At 36.5% G+C, this 19,660-nt stretch overlaps 2 protein-coding genes across 6 annotated transcripts; both read right to left on the minus strand.

The window, feature by feature from the left end:
• Positions 1–165: 165 nt before the first annotated feature.
• On the minus strand, positions 166–8,478 carry LOC123006860 (solute carrier organic anion transporter family member 5A1). Its single transcript, XM_044401733.1, has 11 exons — positions 8,251–8,478; positions 4,738–5,003; positions 4,568–4,688; positions 3,946–4,519; positions 2,643–2,747; positions 2,357–2,596; positions 2,143–2,307; positions 1,728–2,096; positions 1,457–1,673; positions 1,067–1,404; positions 166–1,018 (listed from the first exon to the last, which is right to left on the minus strand). Exons 2-11 carry the CDS (start codon positions 4,959–4,961, stop codon positions 825–827), a joined length of 2,547 nt encoding a protein of 848 aa, XP_044257668.1. The 5' UTR covers positions 4,962–5,003; positions 8,251–8,478; the 3' UTR covers positions 166–824.
• Positions 8,479–8,613: 135 nt separating this feature from the next.
• LOC123006859 (microtubule-associated serine/threonine-protein kinase 3) lies at positions 8,614–15,401 on the minus strand. 5 transcript variants are annotated; one of them, XM_044401732.1, is made up of 15 exons: positions 14,901–15,401; positions 14,326–14,405; positions 14,102–14,277; positions 13,952–14,060; positions 13,719–13,903; positions 13,377–13,668; positions 12,589–13,325; positions 12,466–12,536; positions 12,185–12,412; positions 11,911–12,138; positions 11,573–11,862; positions 11,434–11,521; positions 11,000–11,379; positions 10,619–10,948; positions 8,614–10,570 (listed from the first exon to the last, which is right to left on the minus strand). In XM_044401732.1, the coding sequence occupies exons 1-15, from the start codon at positions 15,040–15,042 to the stop codon at positions 9,452–9,454; spliced, it is 4,455 nt and encodes a 1,484-aa protein (XP_044257667.1). In that variant the 5' UTR covers positions 15,043–15,401; the 3' UTR covers positions 8,614–9,451. The 5 variants fall into 5 exon arrangements, with proteins under 5 accessions (XP_044257667.1, XP_044257665.1, XP_044257664.1 ...); XM_044401730.1 differs by having other exon boundaries at positions 11,000–11,521; positions 14,102–14,274; positions 14,901–15,400; XM_044401729.1 differs by having other exon boundaries at positions 11,000–11,521; positions 13,377–13,665; positions 14,901–15,400.
• Positions 15,402–19,660: the final 4,259 nt, after the last annotated feature.

Genomic DNA, 19,660 nt, shown 5'->3' on the forward strand with positions numbered 1-19,660 from the left:
GTAGTCATGACCTACTCTAAGCTCAGGTGAGAAGTACCGTGCGATCAGGTATTATGCGACTCAGGGGCTCCAACTGGCGCAAATCTAGCACTGTAACTTGATCGTTCGGTGATAACAATTAGTAATGAAAATGATACTAAACAAACGATGAAATAAAACAAAAGAACCTTTTAAAAATTGTATTAAAAATGGATACAGTGTGACAAAATAGAATTTTTTGAAGCGACAAAAACCTTTAACGGTTATAATTCAATACAAATGATTGAAAAAAAAAAAATAGAAAATGTCTTGAGCATTGTAGACTTTGTTTTTGTTCAATTACATAACAAAGTATCAAAAAACCACAGATGTGCTTTAAATTTATTTAAGATATATATTGCACTATTTATATAACATAGGCCTCTATGATTTAATTGAATTTAAACAAATTCTACATGTGTGTATCACCGTAAGGGCAATTGATTATTACTTTATTTAAATACACAGAGTTTTAATGATGTGGCACTGTTTTATTGCAATATTTAAATATAGATAAAATTAAAACTAAGTGTAATAAGTACACAGCTAGATCTGGTAGCAACTTATTGAATTGGAATGTCGGTCATAAATAATTTCTATGCATAGGTCATCCAAATAAAAACATTATTTACATTTAAATTGACCAAGAGATCACATTTCTCCTAAAACTAGTATCATTAAGTAATTAATAAATAAAAAAAGTAAAAAATAAACTGCCTGTTAAAAAAAAACTACGTTAGCAAATGTTTAAAAACTATATATGTTTTTAAGGCAGGAATCACTAAATATGTAAGTGCATAAGTTACTTAAGATAAGTCAGTGTGTGGCCTGGTTTGCTCTGAATCTTCAACAACTTCCTGGGTGGGATTTCCATCCGTACCTGTAAGTAACTCATTTTTCGTTTCATTTTCATGTTTTGGTGAAGTGGGGCAATCGTAAGTCGAGACGGAGCTCAAATTTCTACGATGACCTGCCTCAAAGTGCGGCTTTTCTTCAAACACTACAAAGTTTCTCATAACAAAGATAACAACAAGTTGGATTTGATTACATTTGTCTAGGCTTATAATCGAGCCGACTATTTCATTCGTGGTGATTCCGCCCGCTTCGTCGAGATGTTTCCTCCGGCGTACTAGCCACCAATCGACCAGAAAAATCCCCAAGGCAAGAATTTTAATCCCAGCACAAAGGCCCACATATCTATAGCGGAATTGTTCGATGTCGTATAAAAGACATCGTCCACCTTTTGAGCCGCAAGTGCTTTTCCAAAGCAGACAAGTCGAGTCGATCAAATTACCGAAGAGAATTGGAGCCGGGATGTAGCCAAACAAGCGAAATATCACAAACTGCATTCCTAAGGCAAATGAGCGCTCTTCCTCGCTTACGGATCTTAAAAATTCTGTTAGTTGACTTGTCTCGTCTCATGGTTTGGCTTACTCACCTTAAAACTATCATAAGTAGCGGCATTTGCGTTATGGCTACTATGAACGTCATAAAGAATAGGAGTATCAAAAATGGATAAATCGTGTGACAGGATGAATTACAAGGACCGGCAGTCGCGACAGGAACAACAGTAACTTCAGCATATTCACTGTTTGTTCTCGCTGCGAGATTTACGGACGAAGTTGTTCCACTCAGGCTCATGTTTCCGTGAATACCTGAAACCGCCATATTGGCAAATGGACGACTTGCTGAAAACGTGAAACACTCACAGGCACAATTGGTATAATCAGATCTGAGTGTTGAAGTACATCCGGCATGACAAGGGCTAAAATAAGTCAAACCGTTGTTGCCGCAAACTGGTTCGACGTCATTCATGCTGCACTCGCATCCAAAATTACACGACGATGTCAAATTCACTTGAAAAGGTTCGGCATGAGTACTATTGAAATAAGGAATTGTTGTCCCAGCCATCTTTAAATTATCACAACCCAAGAAAAACAGCAACACGTAACAAATTAAACAAATGATATTCGAGATTAGGACGAACTGAACGGCGCCCTTGGGTCGTAATTCCATTCGTTTTAAAATGCAGCCTCCCATAAAAATTCCAATACATGCACCAGGAATTGCAATTGATCCTTGAATAAATACGTAATAAAATCGCTGGAAAATTTCACACCATACCTGTGAAAACACTCGCTTGGCTTTTTCCTAAACTAAACTGCGTCTCGAGATACTTTGGTAAAAACACAACAAACCCTGATACAATTATTAACTCCATACATGCTCCTAAACATGTAACTATATAAATAGGATTACACGCAAGACGCCACATCGAACGAGGAATATCTGCGACAAAATTATTTTACAACAATTCTCATCGAGACTGGCAACAAACCTTTAATGTCTTTGCCATACCCTGAATCATTTTTAGTCATTGGTGCTGCTGCATGTTGATTTGCCCCTGTAGCATTGCTACTACCAGCAGCTGCAGCTTTTTCAGTCAACCGAATTTTCTCTTTCTCATGAGTCAAAACCTTAGGAAAGGAGAAAAACGGAATCGATACGAAAATAAGCATAAGTCCTCCTAAGAGAAACCCACCCCACCACATACCCACCCACTTACTGTCACCAGCATCTAAAAAAAATCTCAAATACATAACTCTCAAACTGTTGATATTTACCAATCGATATTATTTTCGAAAAGGAATCCATGTGGAACGAGAGCAAATATGCCCCCAGTAAGAAGCCCAACACTGGACCAAACGCGGCCATACTGTACATACAGCCTGAAAATGGGAAAAATCGATAAAATGCGGTTTACTTGTTTGACGTTAAATTTCATATTTTCATTCAAAATCTATTTATAGCTAACTATAAAAGGCATTTAGAAATGAATTTGCACCACAGCGATGACGTCACATGCACTGCTCGGCGGTCTGACCTTTACTTGGCAGTTTCTTACCACAAGCCAATTTTGTTAATTCAAATTTTCATTTTGTATTTTTTTCTCCAGTGTGGTGGATGCGTTATTTTTTTGGTAAAATAACAAAAATTTATCAGGTGTTTTCACTAGATAACGACCAGTTTTATGGGGTTTTGTGTACACTTAGGTACTAATTATTCATCATCGGACTGTTTCTATGGTTCCTTTCAAAAATTTTAGAATTTATGTGTCGCTGAAGTTTTTCACACAAGTCATTTTTTAATTGAATATAATGATTCCGCAGACAACAGAAGTGATAAAAAATATATCTTAAATCTCTTTGAGTTCCCAATTCATTATCTTGAATCGTTTCGTAATATAATTTGGGTGAATTTGAAATAAAACTAAAGAGAAATAAGAAAATGTTGATACTTTTGAAACCCGGTATATGATTTCAAAAGTGTGTGTGAATCTACTACGTAAACGCAGTTACGATTATTCATTATTTATTACTTAATATCACTAACCTTACTGTTGACCCACCTCAAGATATTGATAGTAAGGTTAGTCTTGCGTTGCTTATCGTCAAAAAATATTTTTAATTTAGGTCCCGAGTGAATTGTTCTGTTTCTGATTAAATTGTAAGTGTGTTTTAAAAAATTGGAACCCCGATGTAAATATTAAGCACAAAGTTTTTCATAAATAATTGAAACTATTGTTATCAAGAATATGTTACTTAATCTCAAAAATTCGATGCAATTCGCTGTTGTCTTGTGTCAAATGCAGCAAAGCCATCTACAGTGTGTTCTAAAAAATGTGTGGACGTCGTTATTGAATTCGAATTGTTGGTTATTTTAAGTGTAGTGAGATTTGGCGCGATAAGGCAATGTCAGTTTGCGAAAAGTGTGAAAGCTTCCGGAGAAATGCGAAAATGAATAGCAAGGTCGTTAGGGTGCAGGTGAATCAATAAAAGTTTCATTAAGTTGGTTGATCAATATTAGTGAACGTGTAGCGTGATTATAATTTATGAAGGAACTATGACATTTAAAAACGCAACTTACCTATATAAATAGAAGAACTTTCGGGTCTGACATGATCATCGACGTAAGTTGTTCCCAATGTAAATAATGGCGAACCTCCACAGCCTAGTAACAATTGTGCAAGTACAAATAACAATACTGGTCCAGTCGTTGACGGAGAACCCTGAATGCAATTATCCCCCCGTAGGTTATTCGGGGCTAAAGGTGGCGATGACAGACCGGAAGAGAGCCTCCCTAAACCCATATCTTCTTCATGAACCGAAATAACTCGACACATATTCTCGTCTGTATTGTTTATAACAACTTCACCAACATTTTCGTCACCGATAAAATGCGGTACCATGAAAATCAACGAGCCAACACCCATTATAACGGCACCCACCCCAATCCAAACCGGGATATGTCGCCGACTCCCCAAATAACTAACAAATATTACAGTTATCACATTGCCCATTTCGTACGATGACGCAATTAATCCTGAAAGACTCGATGGAATCTCAAAACGCTTTTCAATGGTTGTTATCACAGAATTGATATAGCCGGAGCTTAACGCTTGTTGTAACGTAACGAGGAATGATAAAAGAAAAACAAAACACTGCAAAAACACAATCAGAATCAAATAATATAAAACCAGATCCCCCACCTTAATTCCTGCATATTTTTGAATAAAAGAGGGTCGGCACTTAAGGATTCCGCATTCTTTTGTATCCCTTAATATCACAGGTGGTGGATCAGAGTATGTCGTGGCATGTGCGGCTTTATCTCTACAAATCCAATATTGGAAAAAATACTACAACATTACCTAAAGCAAACCTATCAAAACCAGCTGAAGGGTTACGACTGTGACACTTTATGACAGTGTCATGACAAAATGTTGTCGAACATTTTGTGTCAGCTGTACCATTGTCTTCAGGAACACTTTCCGAGTAAAGTCCTGTCATGGCATACATGGACTCCTGTCGGCGATGGCCCTTGCAATGGCTGGTGGAGGCATCGCCCCCACCCGTGGAGGTAGCACCTGTACTTGCACCCGTCATCTTCGCGGGACTCGCATCAACTCAATTTACCCATCGCAGCATCTGCAACACCAGAAATTAACACCAATTCAGAAGTTTCTTTCGCCTTTGATGATATTAATAATTAACAAAGATTTATTTTTCATTTCGCGTTTGCTATGACGATTTTGTGAGAAATTGTTGTGCATCCACGTATTTCATTGAAACTAATTTTCAAGCGATTTGAGTACCACATACGTCAAATGTCATCAATTTTAACTTCAAATACAATAATAAATTCAATTTAAAAAGCGCTCAACAGAAAAAGAAGTAAATAATAAAAAACACGCATTACAATCTCGCGTATTGTGACACTCGCCATTGCGTGGCTCGTGGCAACGAAAATGTTTTTAACACTTGTTTTTTAATATGTATAATACCTATGGCATTATGTATCCATTGAAATGATTCATTTTATTTCTGGTTTTCTAAATCCTTGTGGGGCTAACATGTTTAAAATTAGTCAGACCAAGTTGGCTGTGAAACGACGACAGATGTTTTTGATTTGGCGCGCGCCGGACATTTTTCAAATACTCGTTTCGGTCTATTATTAAATGAGACAAACATGCCTCAAAGCTTTTAAAAAATTATTTTCAAGTGCTTTTAAAAATAATTGGATTATGTCGCATTGGTTATTAACTTATTAAATAAAAGGAGGCCAAATTTTACATATGGGGAAGGAATGTGTGACAAGTAGAGAGAGTCGGTTTTGTGTTTTCTAATTGGCTTGGAGTTAGACCTGTCAAAAAACCATAGCACACTGAATCTTTGTTGTAATATCTCAAACAAAAGTGAAAGTTCGATACAACATGCAATATTATTTAAATTAATTAAATTGGCAATACTGTTTTTCCTTTCATAAAATAAATTGAATGACCTTGCACTAATAAAGTGTTATTATTATTTTATTGCACGTACGCAATAAGGAAAAAATGTGATAAAACCAGAAAAACTTTCTTTGTCTTGAAACTTTCACGATTAAATTCGGTAATAAAGTGGCATAATAGTAGTACAAGTGGAATAATAATCGTGTCCGCTCCAATGAACAAAAGGCAATTATGTTAATATGAAAGAAAAACTGTAAATATTTAAAATTTGATAAGTTTGAAGTATTGAGTAAGTCGACTTTCTCCGGCCGTTTCTTTGCGTCAAAGTGATAAGGCTTGATTATCTCGCAACACACGACAACACTTCTATCATTTCAATTGCTTTTTGTGGATTTATTTGTGAAACTCAGACAGGATCACCCTTTCGTTACAATTAATTCGGAACGGTTGTATTTTTTAAGATTAGTGGTTTATTACGAGTGATTTCTCAACCCAGACAATGCTATTCTTTGAAATAATCACTCTAGTGGGACGATTTGTTCAGTTATGTTAATAACCTTTGTTTCAATCTTAATCAGCTTTGTCCCGCTATTGCCCTATTTAACCGCGAAGTAGAGTTTGCAAAATTCATCATGGTCATCTGCTACAAAATGAACTGAATTCCGTACCCGAAAATCGATAGAAAAAGTCACGCAAGCAAACTTTTCACATTTCAAGACACAATTTTCCCTGTCACCTGGCTCGGACATGAAAAAATTCTAAAGGGCTTTGCAAGTTTTAATTAATCATTGATTTTAGCTCCAGGTGATGGGCGCTTGAATAGGACCGACTTAGATATTTATTAGCAATTAAACAACATGGAAGGTTATTAATGTGGTCAACGTGCTCACGTTCGAATGATTCATATTATTATTTAAACCCAATTTTCCCGTGTCAACTCTTAGTTCGTCCTATTTGACTCGGAAATATCTCATACGTGAGGTACAGTTCAAACAACAGTTAGAAAGAAGAAGGTCAAAAACGATAAGTTCGCTTAACCGGATCATTTTTTCAAATATAGGAAAAAAACCAACAATATTATAAACCAGTCATTACGCACTAAATGTTAAAAGTCAACTCTTTTACCGCAACTTTCAAATGTACACCTACGTAAGCGCTCATTGCAAGTAAACAATTTTGTTAAAACAATTTAGCAAAAATATGGGCGCATACTAACCTTCATGTGTGAAACTGAAATGTCACACACGACCACTTCCTATAATTTAAATTTTGCAAATTTATTTAATCCTGTCCAATTCAAGATATTTAAGAAAGGTCAAGTATCATCAACCAACTTGACTGGTGTCTGATTGAAAAAATGATTTAATTAAAGGTCATCAATCTTTAATAATGGAATAATGAACCGAATTTTTGGAACTAGTGACCTTGAATAAAATTGCTGAGGAAAACATCACGGAGTTTTCGTAAAAGTGCGTTTATCCAAATCCTAACAACGCAAAACTTCATTAATAATGGATCAAGCTTTGTAGAAAGTTTGACGTGAAAGTATTACGTAACTCAATCAATATCAAAGGACATTTTGATCGCACCAATTAGAAAATCTGTGTTTTTCGGTGACACCCCCACAGTGACTATGAAAATTTAACAAGTGACCCTTTCGAGATTGGATCCCCGAAGCCCAAAGCGTACCCGAGCAAAAAACTTCATTACAATGGAACCGTTTATGCATTTTAAACTATACAAACCACATTACATGACAAATACTAGGCCAGGGCTGGTTACCGAAAAGTGTTTCTAAACATATCAATATGAAGTTTCTGGAACGTATATTGATCCGGATTTATTTATTTAATGTATGGATTTGTTTTTCCATCAACTACCATAATTAAATCAGAGAAAAAACAAGGTTGCTTGTCTTTTTATCACACAAATTTGACCCAGATTGTGGCTAACATAAACACAAGATCATTTCCATTAACAACATAGGGCCCAAAACAGAGCCCTGAGTGAAAGTTTCTCTAAACTTTACAGGGTGCAAACAATCCTACCCTTTTACGAACTGGTGAACGGGATTCAGTGATTATCTTTGTTTGAACAATCAATAAAAGCTAACAAAATTTAATTAAAAAGACAAACGGAATTTCAAGCACTGGATTCGCATATGTTTGCTCCAAGTCAGTCAAGTGCAGGTGCGAACTTGTCAATATTTGCCTCTGTGTGGGAGATGTATAATTAGAAAATTGATGAAACACCCAACCCTCCAACCAACTCTCTCCTACTATTTTTTTATTATTAGACCCAAAACAGCCGAATTCGAGTAAATATCAGATGGAAAGTTATCTTGGGAAAAAGATTGTGCAACACCAAGCGAAATTCGCGTTTCTGTTTAGTAAATTAACTCGAACTCAACTAACGATAATAGCAACAATAATAAAAAATCTTACTTGTGGGAGGTCAATGCATCCTGAAATTGCTCCTGATAATCCAGGTCTGTATCAAAAATATTTTTATTCGATTTATCACACTAAACACACAACCACAGTTTTTAATTGATACATTTTATAGATTTTTTCCAATATTTATTTATATACAAGTTATTTACCGCACAACACGGAGACACAGTTGAGACAACACAGCTGTCTGTGCACAAGTCTGCACAGACAGAAACAGAATAAGACTAGAAAAAGACAGAAAAGAAAGAACAAAAGAGAAACGCAACGATGGTGCTGCCACAGGCGCGAATTTTCCCAGAGTTTGAAAGCGGGACCTGCTATTGGCTGGAAGAATTTAGGAAAATGAAACACTGATTAAAATGAACTAAAAAGGCGCCGTTTAATTTCAGATTAAAAAATCAATATACAATATATTATTTCTTTAATATAACATGCTAACAAATTATTAGAACTTTGTAGTATAACGCATGAAAACTTGTTTCTTTCAATAATAAATATTCTTTTCGATTTAAGTACAACAGAATATATGCAAATTCGTTTTTGTTTCTCTTAATTACCAGGTATCCTAGACTAATTTGTGAATAGTTTATGAACAAAAAATATGGCTAACAGATTTGAAAAAAATCGCTTAGTAATTGAGATCCCAATTAAAACTAACATCTAGCATGTTAATTATTATTCTATGAATATATGTAGTATAGCCAGTGCATTACACTTATTAAACACGTAGTTTAAAAAAATTCAATTGACACATACTGCGTTAAATATGGCAATTTTTCGGTTTTTTGAATGTATTAAAAGAAGCAAATTAAAACCTTCACCAGTCATAGATGTCTCTTGAAAGTATACCCAAGCAATATTATCCATTCATGAATGAAGTTACAGAGAACTATGTTATACACCTATACAATTATTAATAAATAATCTTACAGATCCATAACTTTTTATGAGATAAATTCCAACTGAATTTACGGCACACACAGAAAATCACACCTGGTCTCACCCTAACACTTATCAAATACATATGAGTATATTTTTAAGACACATACTATTTATGTGTTGTCTTTTTTAGTGTGAAACAAAATGTATATACCAGAAGCGAAATAAACAAGAGATTTCTGACCGATTCAAATTAAGCAAATATATACAAAATGTTTTTTTGTTTGGCAAGTTGCGTAATACTAAGCTAGAATTATTGAACGGATTTATCTTTCGCTTTAACGCCACTCGTGTTAGACTGAGGCTTATCACTTTTTTTTATTTCCGGTTTACTCCCCTCCCCCTTATCACATTTCTTCTCCCTCTTTTCGTCGTTTGTTTTATCACATCTCTTACATTTCTCCTCTTTATTGCAACCTTCTTTATCACATTTCTTCTCCTTCTTATCTTTCTGTTGCACGTTTTTGCTTTTTTCGCTTGTTTTATCACACTTTTTGTCGTCTTGTCCGTTATTGGTCGGTGAGTCTTTCTCTTCAGCAATCCTCGGTAATAATTCCCCTGGTCCGGACAGATTCAAAGACAAACGACTATCGCTATTTGCCGTATTGGTACCTTCAGTCTGCGAATTTGTAACTTCACTTTCTGTCTCTTTATCTTTCTCGGGTTGAGGGTTCGGTCGCCACACTGTACTCCCACGTGTTTGCGCTTTAACTGGCGGGGAATTACCCGATACGCAAAGCGGAGAAATCGAGCATTTGCTTTCGGCACTTCTCGGGTGCAGTCGGTCTGGAGAAAGAGCCCTCCGAAGTAAGGGCGATCCAGGCTCTGCGCCTTTAGGCCTAACGAAGCCCTTTTTCGACTGATTGCATGCTATAGGTGCAGTACCGGCACTAGGGCTATAGGACTGAGTCGTGTTGGAACTTCCCGGCTGATGACCCACTGGGAAAGCCAAAGGGCTTGGAGATCGAGTTGGAGAAGCTGGGAGAGGCGAAGGAGAGGGAGTGCGAGCCAACGGGGACAAAGGTATATGGCCCACAGATTTGCGCCGATTTGGTACAGCAGTAGTACAAGAAGGACTAGCTGCATGAAGGGCTTTAGGGCACGCACTTGAATGTAGTTTGTGTTTCAAGCCGTGAAGAGTTGAAGGGCGCTGGTAGTGTTGCTTGCTGCGATTAGTGGCAGGAGTTACGTTTGGTGAGCTTGTAGATGGCGTTTGTGAGGATGAGCTTGAATCAGAGAGAGTAAGATTTGAACGAGTTACAGTTGTAGGAGTACGAATTGGGCCCGAAGAAAACGAACTGTCTTGACTACGGGGAAATGATTGGAAACTACGACTGGGGGTTACACTTATCGGGGATTGAATTGCTGCAATCTGAAATTAAAAAAATAATAATAAAATTCCGTACTGTAACTCCGCAACCTGTTGCATCTCAACACTAGCTCTTTTGTTGCTGATTTTACGAAATAGTGACGTTTTTCGTCTTTTATCGCTATCCCTCTTTTGTTTTCTTTGTCGGTGTAAGCTCCTCTTAGCTAATTTGCTTTGTCCAGGTTCCCTTTTCCGTCCACCTGTCTTAATTGATGTTTGTTCTAACGGTGTAGCCCTCAAACTGACATGTTCAGACCCGTTCAAAAGCAACTGTAACACTTGAGTATGATAAAGCCCTTGTACAGTTTCACCATTAATGTGAGTAATTAAATCAGCTGGTCTTAAACCGGCCTCAAAAGCCGGACTCCCTTCATCGACGGCCTAAAAAATAAACCACGTAGATACACAAAAACCACAAAACAAATGAAATACCATAACCAAGTGATGCATGGTATATACATCTGTATCGCCGTAATAAACACGTATCGTATGAACGGTAAATCCAAAACCTTTTGGACCGCGTCGAATTATAATCGGAGGTTTCAAGCTCGTTACTAGAGGAGATAACTCCCGACAAGGTGAAGCATCACGTGAACTGGCAGTACTAGAACCACCCCCGCCACTAGGTGAGTGGATATTATGTGTAGGTGCTTGGAATTCATCCGAGGGTATCATGAGTGACAACCCTGAAGTTGACGCACTTTTAACAACCGACCGACTTTTATGCTTGTTTGACAATTGGACACGGCCTAGAGGCGACAATTCGCGATTTTCCGACGACGAGGTCCCCGTTTCTAAACTACTGTGTTCATCTTCAACAGAGATTGAAAATTTAGGTAAAATATCACGAGAGTGGCCGGTTTTACGTCGTCTCTGGATTTGGGGAGAAACATCATCGCTGTCGGTCTGAGACGACTCAGGAGTGCTGATTGTTTTACCAAAATCGAGAGAAATCTGAAATTTCAGGTTTTAAAAATTATTTATATCCTTGATATAAAATGTCACCTTCCGGTGTTCAATTGGGACGACTTCCTGGCGTTCGCGTTCAGGTGTTTGAAGACTGATTGGAGCTCTTGGACGTAATTTGAAGTCGGGGACATCGGGAGTGTCAGGTGTTGTAACAGTTGTGTTTATTTTAATTCCGTCGGAGGAGTTGTCGGGGTCCGAACTTGATAATTTCGATACGTTGGCTTTGCGATACTGAGGGGAACATGAAGAGAATAAACCGAATACAGGCGAGTCGTCCGTATCATCGGTATCGTCCTCAAGTTCGTGGTTGTATCTATCAATGCGGCCTGGAAAACTATCTTTAGAAGAAATTTAAAAAAGTCGGGAAAACCCACTATCAAAATAACTCGTATCTTCGTCATGTTCCAACTGGGGAACAAATTCGGCTTTTTGCCTCAGTAACGAATTCCAATCTAGACCGCTGAAATAGACGTGTTCTTTGACTTCGTGAGCACCACCTGTACCTAATCTATCACGTGGGGAATGTTGCAACAGGGCTGTAATGAGATCTTTTGCTTCTTCCTGAACCGGCCAATCCTCATTATCCGGCCATTCAATATCATCTAGATCTGACAATTAGAAACAAAAATCAAACTACAAAACACATACCTTGAACAGTATGAGCGAAAAGCTCCTCAGGTGTGTCACCAAAGAAAGGGACACAACCTACCAGAAACTCGTAGAGAATAATACCCATCGACCACCAGTCAACAGGCTTGCCATATCCTTGTCTCAATATTACTTCAGGTGCAATGTATTCAGGGGTACCAAAAACTTGTTTGTCGGAAAATTGACGAGCTTCGGTATCGACATACCCCTCATATAAATTTGTGGCCACTAGAAAAAAATTATTTCAATTTTCGTGTAGGAGCAAAAACCATATGACTTACAGGACATTAAGCCCATTTTGCTTAACCCAAAATCGGTTAATTTAATATGTCCGAGTGCCGTAATTAACAAACTAAAAAAAAACAATGAAGCTTAATAAGTTTAATAATTTGTTTTTTACTAACTTATCCGGTTTTAAATCCCTGTGTACTATGCCATAACTGTGTAAATATTCAACAGCGAGAACAGTTTCCGCAAAGTAAAATCTCGCCATATCTGAAGGCAGTGGTCCTATATTTTTAAGTAAACTAGCGCAATCGCCGCCTTCTACATACTCCATGACTAAACATAAATGTTTTCTTGTTTCAAAGCTACAGTACATACTGACAACAAACGGATTATCAGCAAAACTGAGTATATCACGTTCAGCAAAAACCTGCTCGACTTGGTTCCGCAGGATTAGGTTGTTTTTGTTAATTTTTTTCATAGCAAATCTTTGACGGGTCTGTTTATGTTTGACTAAATAAACAGCACCGTAAGCACCGTTTGAGATTAATTTAACAACTTCGAAATCCTGTTCGTTGGGATTAGAGAGGGACTTTTTTGTACTAGGGGTTGAAGTCAAACAAACTGACGAACGGGAAGATTGGTTCGAGGACCAATTACAATCACGGAGTTCTTCCTGAAGCTCGGCTATAGGGTCTCTATTGAGGCCGAGCTTTTGGATTATGTACTGAGGTATATCTGCTTTGATACCTTGCACAACCTTAACTTGGCCTTCCGCGGCCTCTAAAAAATGGTAAAACTCCTCTGGATCAAATTCTAAACATTCTAATAAACGAGCCGGACGCGAAATAATTAGCAGCAACTTTTTTATAAAACCGGTGACTAGATTAGCAGCTTCTTCAGACTTATCTTTTGTCTACAGGAAAAAACGAGTCAAGGATTAAAGAGTTAACAATTTGTTACTTACTTCAGTTAATAGTCTTTCTAGATTTTCCGACATTTCATAGAAATACCGACTTGTGATTAATTTTGACTGTGATTTGTGTAAGCAATCGCGAGCCATTTCCAACACTTGGTGATGAACAAAACGTACTATAGGAAGATAATCACAATCTTCACCAAAATCGAACGTTTTATTTTCTTCGATGTAGTGATTCAGACGTTCCTCCATTTGTTGTGTAGCTTTCGGAAATCTTTCTTTGTATAAAACGTTCATCATGCAAATTTCGTTGTCCATGACAGGAGATCTGCTAGGGCTACTACAATATGTGACATATACAATACAAATCGTGAGAAACAATTGCCAAACCTGAGACTTCTAGATCTTGGTCTGTGTAATGGAGACCGATGACTTATGGGATTCTCCTCATAATTCCCTGCCGATAATGAAGGATTACTTTCATTACTGGAGAAATGATGAGTCAAAATCCTCATATCATCGGACGTAGGTACATGTGGTAATTGATGCAGTCTTTCCTGACTTGAACATTTCGACTAAAACACCTGTCTCAATCATTATCTTCATCCAATCATTTTACTTACCGACATGTTGGAACTACCAGGTGTAGTCCCATAACCCGACGATGGTAATGACGCAACTGACCACCTCCTCCCATCTCCTCGACATCCAGCAACGATTCTAAAAGAAGCGCTACAAAAATTTCAACGAAAACTATTCCAATTATCGCATACCTCTTTATCGGCGCGAAGGGAAAGTTTATAAAACTATTATGTGTCCGGGGACTATCAATAGGACTGCCACATATAGGTGACTGAGATCGTGGTAGTACAGGCGAAGTATTTGCTACAAAACTTAACCGATGAACTGCAGCAGGACGGCTATTTCGACGCCCCACATTCACATCCTTCTAAAAGCAACACTTAACAAAAACACCAAACGACAACGAAAGTACTACCATATTAACCGACAATGAAGGAGCCGATTTACCCAGAGCTGAACTTATTCGGACCAAATTCGAAGGTGTCGACTGATGATCTGGATTAGAAGAGAAGTTTAATATGGTAAAAACAAGATTCACACTATTTGATTGGGGTCACGTGTTGAGAAATTGTATTCATTTCTCGACAGTGAATAATACCATCGTCACAGAAACCCTTCAATTGAAGAATTTTGTTTATTAATAACCAATTTTTTGACCAGCTTGTGTCACACCACTGCTTTAGCAATAATCTTGACCTGAGATCTCATTTTGAACAATATTACTGTGTTATCCAGTCATGTTTACAAACAATGAATACGAAATTGTTTTTATTGACTATTGTTCTACTATTTGAGTGATAAGAGCGGAAATATGAAAAACCATGTTTGTGGTTGCTGTCACAACACAGACGCCAAATTGGTTATCAGGTTTATCAAGGGCCAAAATAGCCAATTTCCAAGGGCGAATTGAATTACGCTTGTTTTGGTTTGAAATAGAAAGAGGAATGTGGTAAACAAGCGCGAGGTGACTCGTATGGGGCGCTGGTTAACCTGGTTGTGCATGCTTGTTGGGGGGTCCGGGGGCTATCGGAGGCCCCTTGGTCCTGTCGTGGGCCTGTCCGACGTCGTCGAAGAGCAAAACTCTGGCGGAGTTTGAACGAGCCCGCGATTTAGCTCCATTGTTGTCCTCCATCTATCACAACCGGATCCAAAAATGAATATCATGAACTCAAATAAAACATTGATTCACACATGGTCACAACACGGTATCTCTACAACGGCACGAGTCGGGGAATTTCGACCAATACGGGCCATCGTCTTGTTTTTACGAATTTTTGGCCCATTCGAGTGACATAAATAAAAATACTTCGTGGATACGTAATCTGACAAAAGACTACAAACAGCTGCAGCGGATGCGCGCGCATACCAAAACTTGCTTTCATTGTGGCTTGCTAAATCCAAGAGTACAACCCTGACATCATTTGGCAAAAATATGACCAAAACTGATGCGTTTTTCATTTGTTTGCCCAAAAATAGTAGTTTTGCATTATCTCAACACACAAAGGACGAATTTTCAACAAAAATGCACCCTGTGACGTCATTTTATTTTTTTTTGACATGCTACACAGTGGACCAAATAAACACTGTCCGACTACAAATAATACTGGCAAAAAGTGTACAAATCTCACATGCATTATCTAATTATCTGTGTCCATGTTTTTGTTTAATTTGTTTTTTAATTGGCCATCAGTAAATCAAGATTATGACATAAGCACTAAAACAATAAATAAATCATCACTTACCTTACCGATAAGCAAACGAATTCGATAAAAAAACTAAGATTTGTGTGTGATACAATTTTTAATTTTATTTTAATATTCACCTTTGACAACCGAATTGAAATCCCTTAAATTTGAATTTACAAAAAGCGCCATTCCCTTATATTGCATGTCACTGCTCCACTATTTAAATTAATGATCCCAAAAGAATTGTTGCATGTTGTAGTAGTTATTTATATCTTCTTACCTGCCGTATTTACTCATTATTTTTTAATGTTAATTCCTGATAAGCCTGATGGCGTATTGTTGGTTGCCTACCCAGCACTTCGCTTAAAAAGACAATGTTTGTAATAAAATATTGTGTTATAATTATCAGCGAATAAAATTCTGTAACATCATATTTTTCTTCAATTTTAAAATCATTCAGGGTCGTATTCGTGTTTTTGCAAGATTCTGCACCGGCAAAATGAACAATCAATTCTCAGAAGTAGTGGTCATAACTACAACCATCCAGTGGCGTAACAAATTTATAGTTTAGGGAAATTTGTATGTACGCAGGTAGGTACTTGTAAGTCCCTTCCAGTGAATTGGAAAATTCTGTTGTTGACCTTTAAATGTTATAGTACTTATAGTTATTTGTAGTACAAGGGAGGAAAAGATACATTTTCATCTCTAGTACAGATGGAAGTTACTGCCCGAGGTTTGTCTACTACCTAACAGTAGTAACCATCAAGAGACGAAAAGACACTTTTCTCCAGTGTATACATAAAATTTTTCCTACGACTCGGAAACAAAAACTAACCATTTCTCTCAGTGGCGTAACTACCCGCCCGCCTAAGCCCGCGGCCGCGGGGGGCCCTTGGGATAAAAGGCCCTTTCCAAATTAAAAATAATATTAATAATAGTAATAGTTTAAAAAAAATTAGAGCGACTACATGAATTATTATAGGCCAATGCAATAAAAAATAAAAAACTGCAGAATATTCTCTTCTTCAGTGTAGAGCCAGGCGCGATACGCCGAGGCCGAACGCTGAGGAAGACAAAACATTTCGAGGAACTGGAAAGAAATTGTGTTATAATTTATTTCAGTTCGCACCATATTATCAGCTGTTAATAATGCTATTTCCCGCGTCAATTTTAAGTTCGAACAAGCATTTCTGATCGTGCTGTAATCTGTGAAAACTACTTGTTTTAGACTTTAAGTAAGTCAGTAAGTCTTATCTTTTATACAGTTGCGGAATTAAAATTTCGGGCAGTATTTATCTGTCACTGTAAAATGTTCATTGACAATTATAAACTTTTCTGTCGGTGACGCAGTCAGTTTGAATTTTTCGCAAAACCAAAAATAAAGTTACTCTTTTCAATAAAGTACACTGAAAAAGGAATGTCTTAGAGACAGATTGCCGAAAAAAAATCATCATTTTGATGACATAAACATGACAAGAGTAAACATGTATTTTTATGACGTCAAAATTAATCTAAAAAAATATGAAAAAAGCAAAAGCACTTATTGGTAGTGCTTAAAGAATACGAAAAGAATAAGAGAAGAAGTTCGTCGTTTGGCATCACTTGTGAAAAATTTGTATATTCGTATTCGTATTTGCAGAATTTTTAATACTAGAGACTACTAGAGACATAAATGCTCTTTTACTCTATTTAACTCCCGAACCGGAGAAGAGAGGGGCACCACAGTGGTCTTTCGCAGGGGGGTCCAAATTTTCTAGTTACGCCACTGATTTCTCTTGATATCCCAGTATCGCCCTTAAATCTAGCAGCAACTTTTCTCGTTTCTATGGGAGAAGTAAAATTTTTACCCCTCTGAGGGGTAATTGGCCACTTTCCTTTCTGAAAGTAGGGTGAAAAAACTTACTTTCTCTAAGAATCGCTGAAAAAATATTTAAAAATTTGTACACAAAAGTAATAAATACTAACCTACGTCACCACCTGCATAGTGGTTGTCTCTGAAATGAAATATATTTTTCTTGTGGATGTAACTTCTAATGCTCATGTTTTTAAAGTATATTTTTATTGGTTTTTGAAATATGTACATAATTTATTGTTGAAAATAAGCTCCTTTAAAAATTTAACACACGAAAATTAAAAATAGGTTGTACTACGAATAGAAAAATGAAATTTTCACTAGGTAGGTACTTTAAAACAGAAAGTACAAATTTTAAGGCTGCATTTTTTTACATATTGCAACCACAATATAAAAAATTAAGAAGTTTTGTAAAAGTAAAATAACACGTATTGTTATAATAAACATTTTGCCTAATTCTGTCCTGATATGCAAAACTCCCGCAAATGTCAAAACCGCTGAGCTTAGGCTTCTAATAGTAGCATGCTTCTTATACGTATATGTATAATGCGAGATATGAGAATATGCAATTATTACAACTCTAGATTGATTTTATTGCCTTTTTGCTTAGTAAATGAGTAGGTCTCAATGTCAGTTAAAGGAAACCAGTAATAACTGTTTTTTTTTAATTGGTTTATGGGGTTTTTGCTTTGTAATGCAGAATTGTATACAAAACCTGAATGTTTAAGTACCTACCTAAGTTGCTGATGTTAAGAAAATTTTTTACATATTCTAGGTATTCGCAAACTCACGTAATCTATTAAGTAACATATTAAATGTATCCTGTATCAAGTTTGTCAACGTTCAATCGAGTTCTCGGAACATTTTACATGCGTTTAGTAGAGAGCTTCTGCTGTGTTTATTATATCTGCATTATACGATTTTTAATGTCATGGGAGTGGTAAATCTGGGTAATTTCCACGAACCAACCTGCTTGTTTGAAATTGCGGAAATGGCTGTAATTATAGTTTATCAGTCCAAAAATGTTTTAATGAAATATTTGTTTAAGGAGTGTATAATGAGTAACAAAAATTGAATCCTCATTAGGTGTAATGTGTTGTGAATTTTGATTGTTCGTTTCAATTCAAATTATAAAGGTCTCTAAATCATGCGTCATACACGTGGTCATTTTTAGCAATTTGACTTTGAAAAGGATCGCATTATTAGTTTGCGCGAAAGAAATTTATCAATTAGGGAAATTACCGGCCACTAGTGCTAATAGCAACTTATCAAACAATTCTTTCAAAGAATTTTCGTTATAATTCTACCACTGTCTGGAAAAGATCACTCGTGCAAATTGATTCAATTTATGCAAATCGCTGATCGTTTGTGCACGTGCATAGTTTTAATGCAATTTTATAGAAAAAGAGTGCGGGAAATTGTCGAGGTGGCACATCGGCGTCTTTTGTTTATCTTCACCCGTAATAAAGTCAATTGAATAATGGTCGTATTTTCACTTCTATTTATAACAGAAGAAGCTGTACAATTTGATTTGGTACAAAAATAGTTTTGTTTGTCCCAAATGTTCTCAAATCAATTTCCCACACTCATAGAAAAGATGAATTGGCCTTGCAGAATAAAACTTACTGTAATTATATACCTATTAACAAGATATAAAGTCGTAGGAATTTTTTCAGGACCGAATTAAGGACAATTTAGTCACGAACAAAAAACAATTCGATTTTTTATTGATTGAGAATAATTATAACAGTGAAAAAATTTAATTACAACTTTTTCAAAAATGGTGCATTCAATTGAACAATTAATTTCTTTAAAGATTGTATCTTGTTAATGAAGCCTATCAGCCTTGCACACGAGGTCTTATATTTAGTAAAATCTCCAATTGCGCCTTTATTTTCTTTATTATATTAGGGTTAATATAATCGTATTAACATTTTAAAAATAGATCGTGTGGAATATTAGTCTAAATAAATAAACTTAAGGTCAATCTATTGTTACTTCCTCATGTTAAGTTGATTTATTATTTTTAGGGGATAATACAGCGCGATTTGGCTTATTATTCAAAGTTCATTTCAATAAAGCGTCCTTCAGTTTAGAATGCTAATTTATAATCTTTCCCATCATATTAAATCCGAGCTTTGTGTTACTTACCTGGAATTTGCAAAATTTCGGTCATTCACCTTCCCTTAAATCAGATTTTTTCATTGTGAAAA

The sequence above is a fragment of the Tribolium madens genome, unplaced genomic scaffold (genome assembly GCF_015345945.1).
Source record: "Tribolium madens isolate multiple individuals breed KSU strain unplaced genomic scaffold, Tmad_KSU_1.1 Scaffold_2;HRSCAF=44;Tcas5.2_LGX, whole genome shotgun sequence".
Taxonomy (NCBI): domain Eukaryota; kingdom Metazoa; phylum Arthropoda; class Insecta; order Coleoptera; family Tenebrionidae; genus Tribolium; species Tribolium madens.

Coding starts and splice junctions, on each gene's coding strand:
- LOC123006860 (XM_044401733.1), bottom strand. CDS start 4,961: ATGACGGGTGCAAGTACAGGTGCTACCTCCACGGGTGGGGGCGATGCC. Junction 4,520..4,567: donor AAAAATATGCAGGAATTAAG/GTGGGGGATCTG, acceptor GTGTTTTTGCAG/TGTTTTGTTTTTCTTTTATC. Junction 1,674..1,727: donor TGATTATACCAATTGTGCCT/GTGAGTGTTTCA, acceptor TGGCGGTTTCAG/GTATTCACGGAAACATGAGC.
- LOC123006859 (XM_044401728.1), bottom strand. CDS start 15,042: ATGGAGGACAACAATGGAGCTAAATCGCGGGCTCGTTCAAACTCCGCC. Junction 12,413..12,465: donor CAAAATGGGCTTAATGTCCT/GTAAGTCATATG, acceptor ATTTTTTTCTAG/TGGCCACAAATTTATATGAG. Junction 10,949..10,999: donor CCATGCATCACTTGGTTATG/GTATTTCATTTG, acceptor TTTATTTTTTAG/GCCGTCGATGAAGGGAGTCC.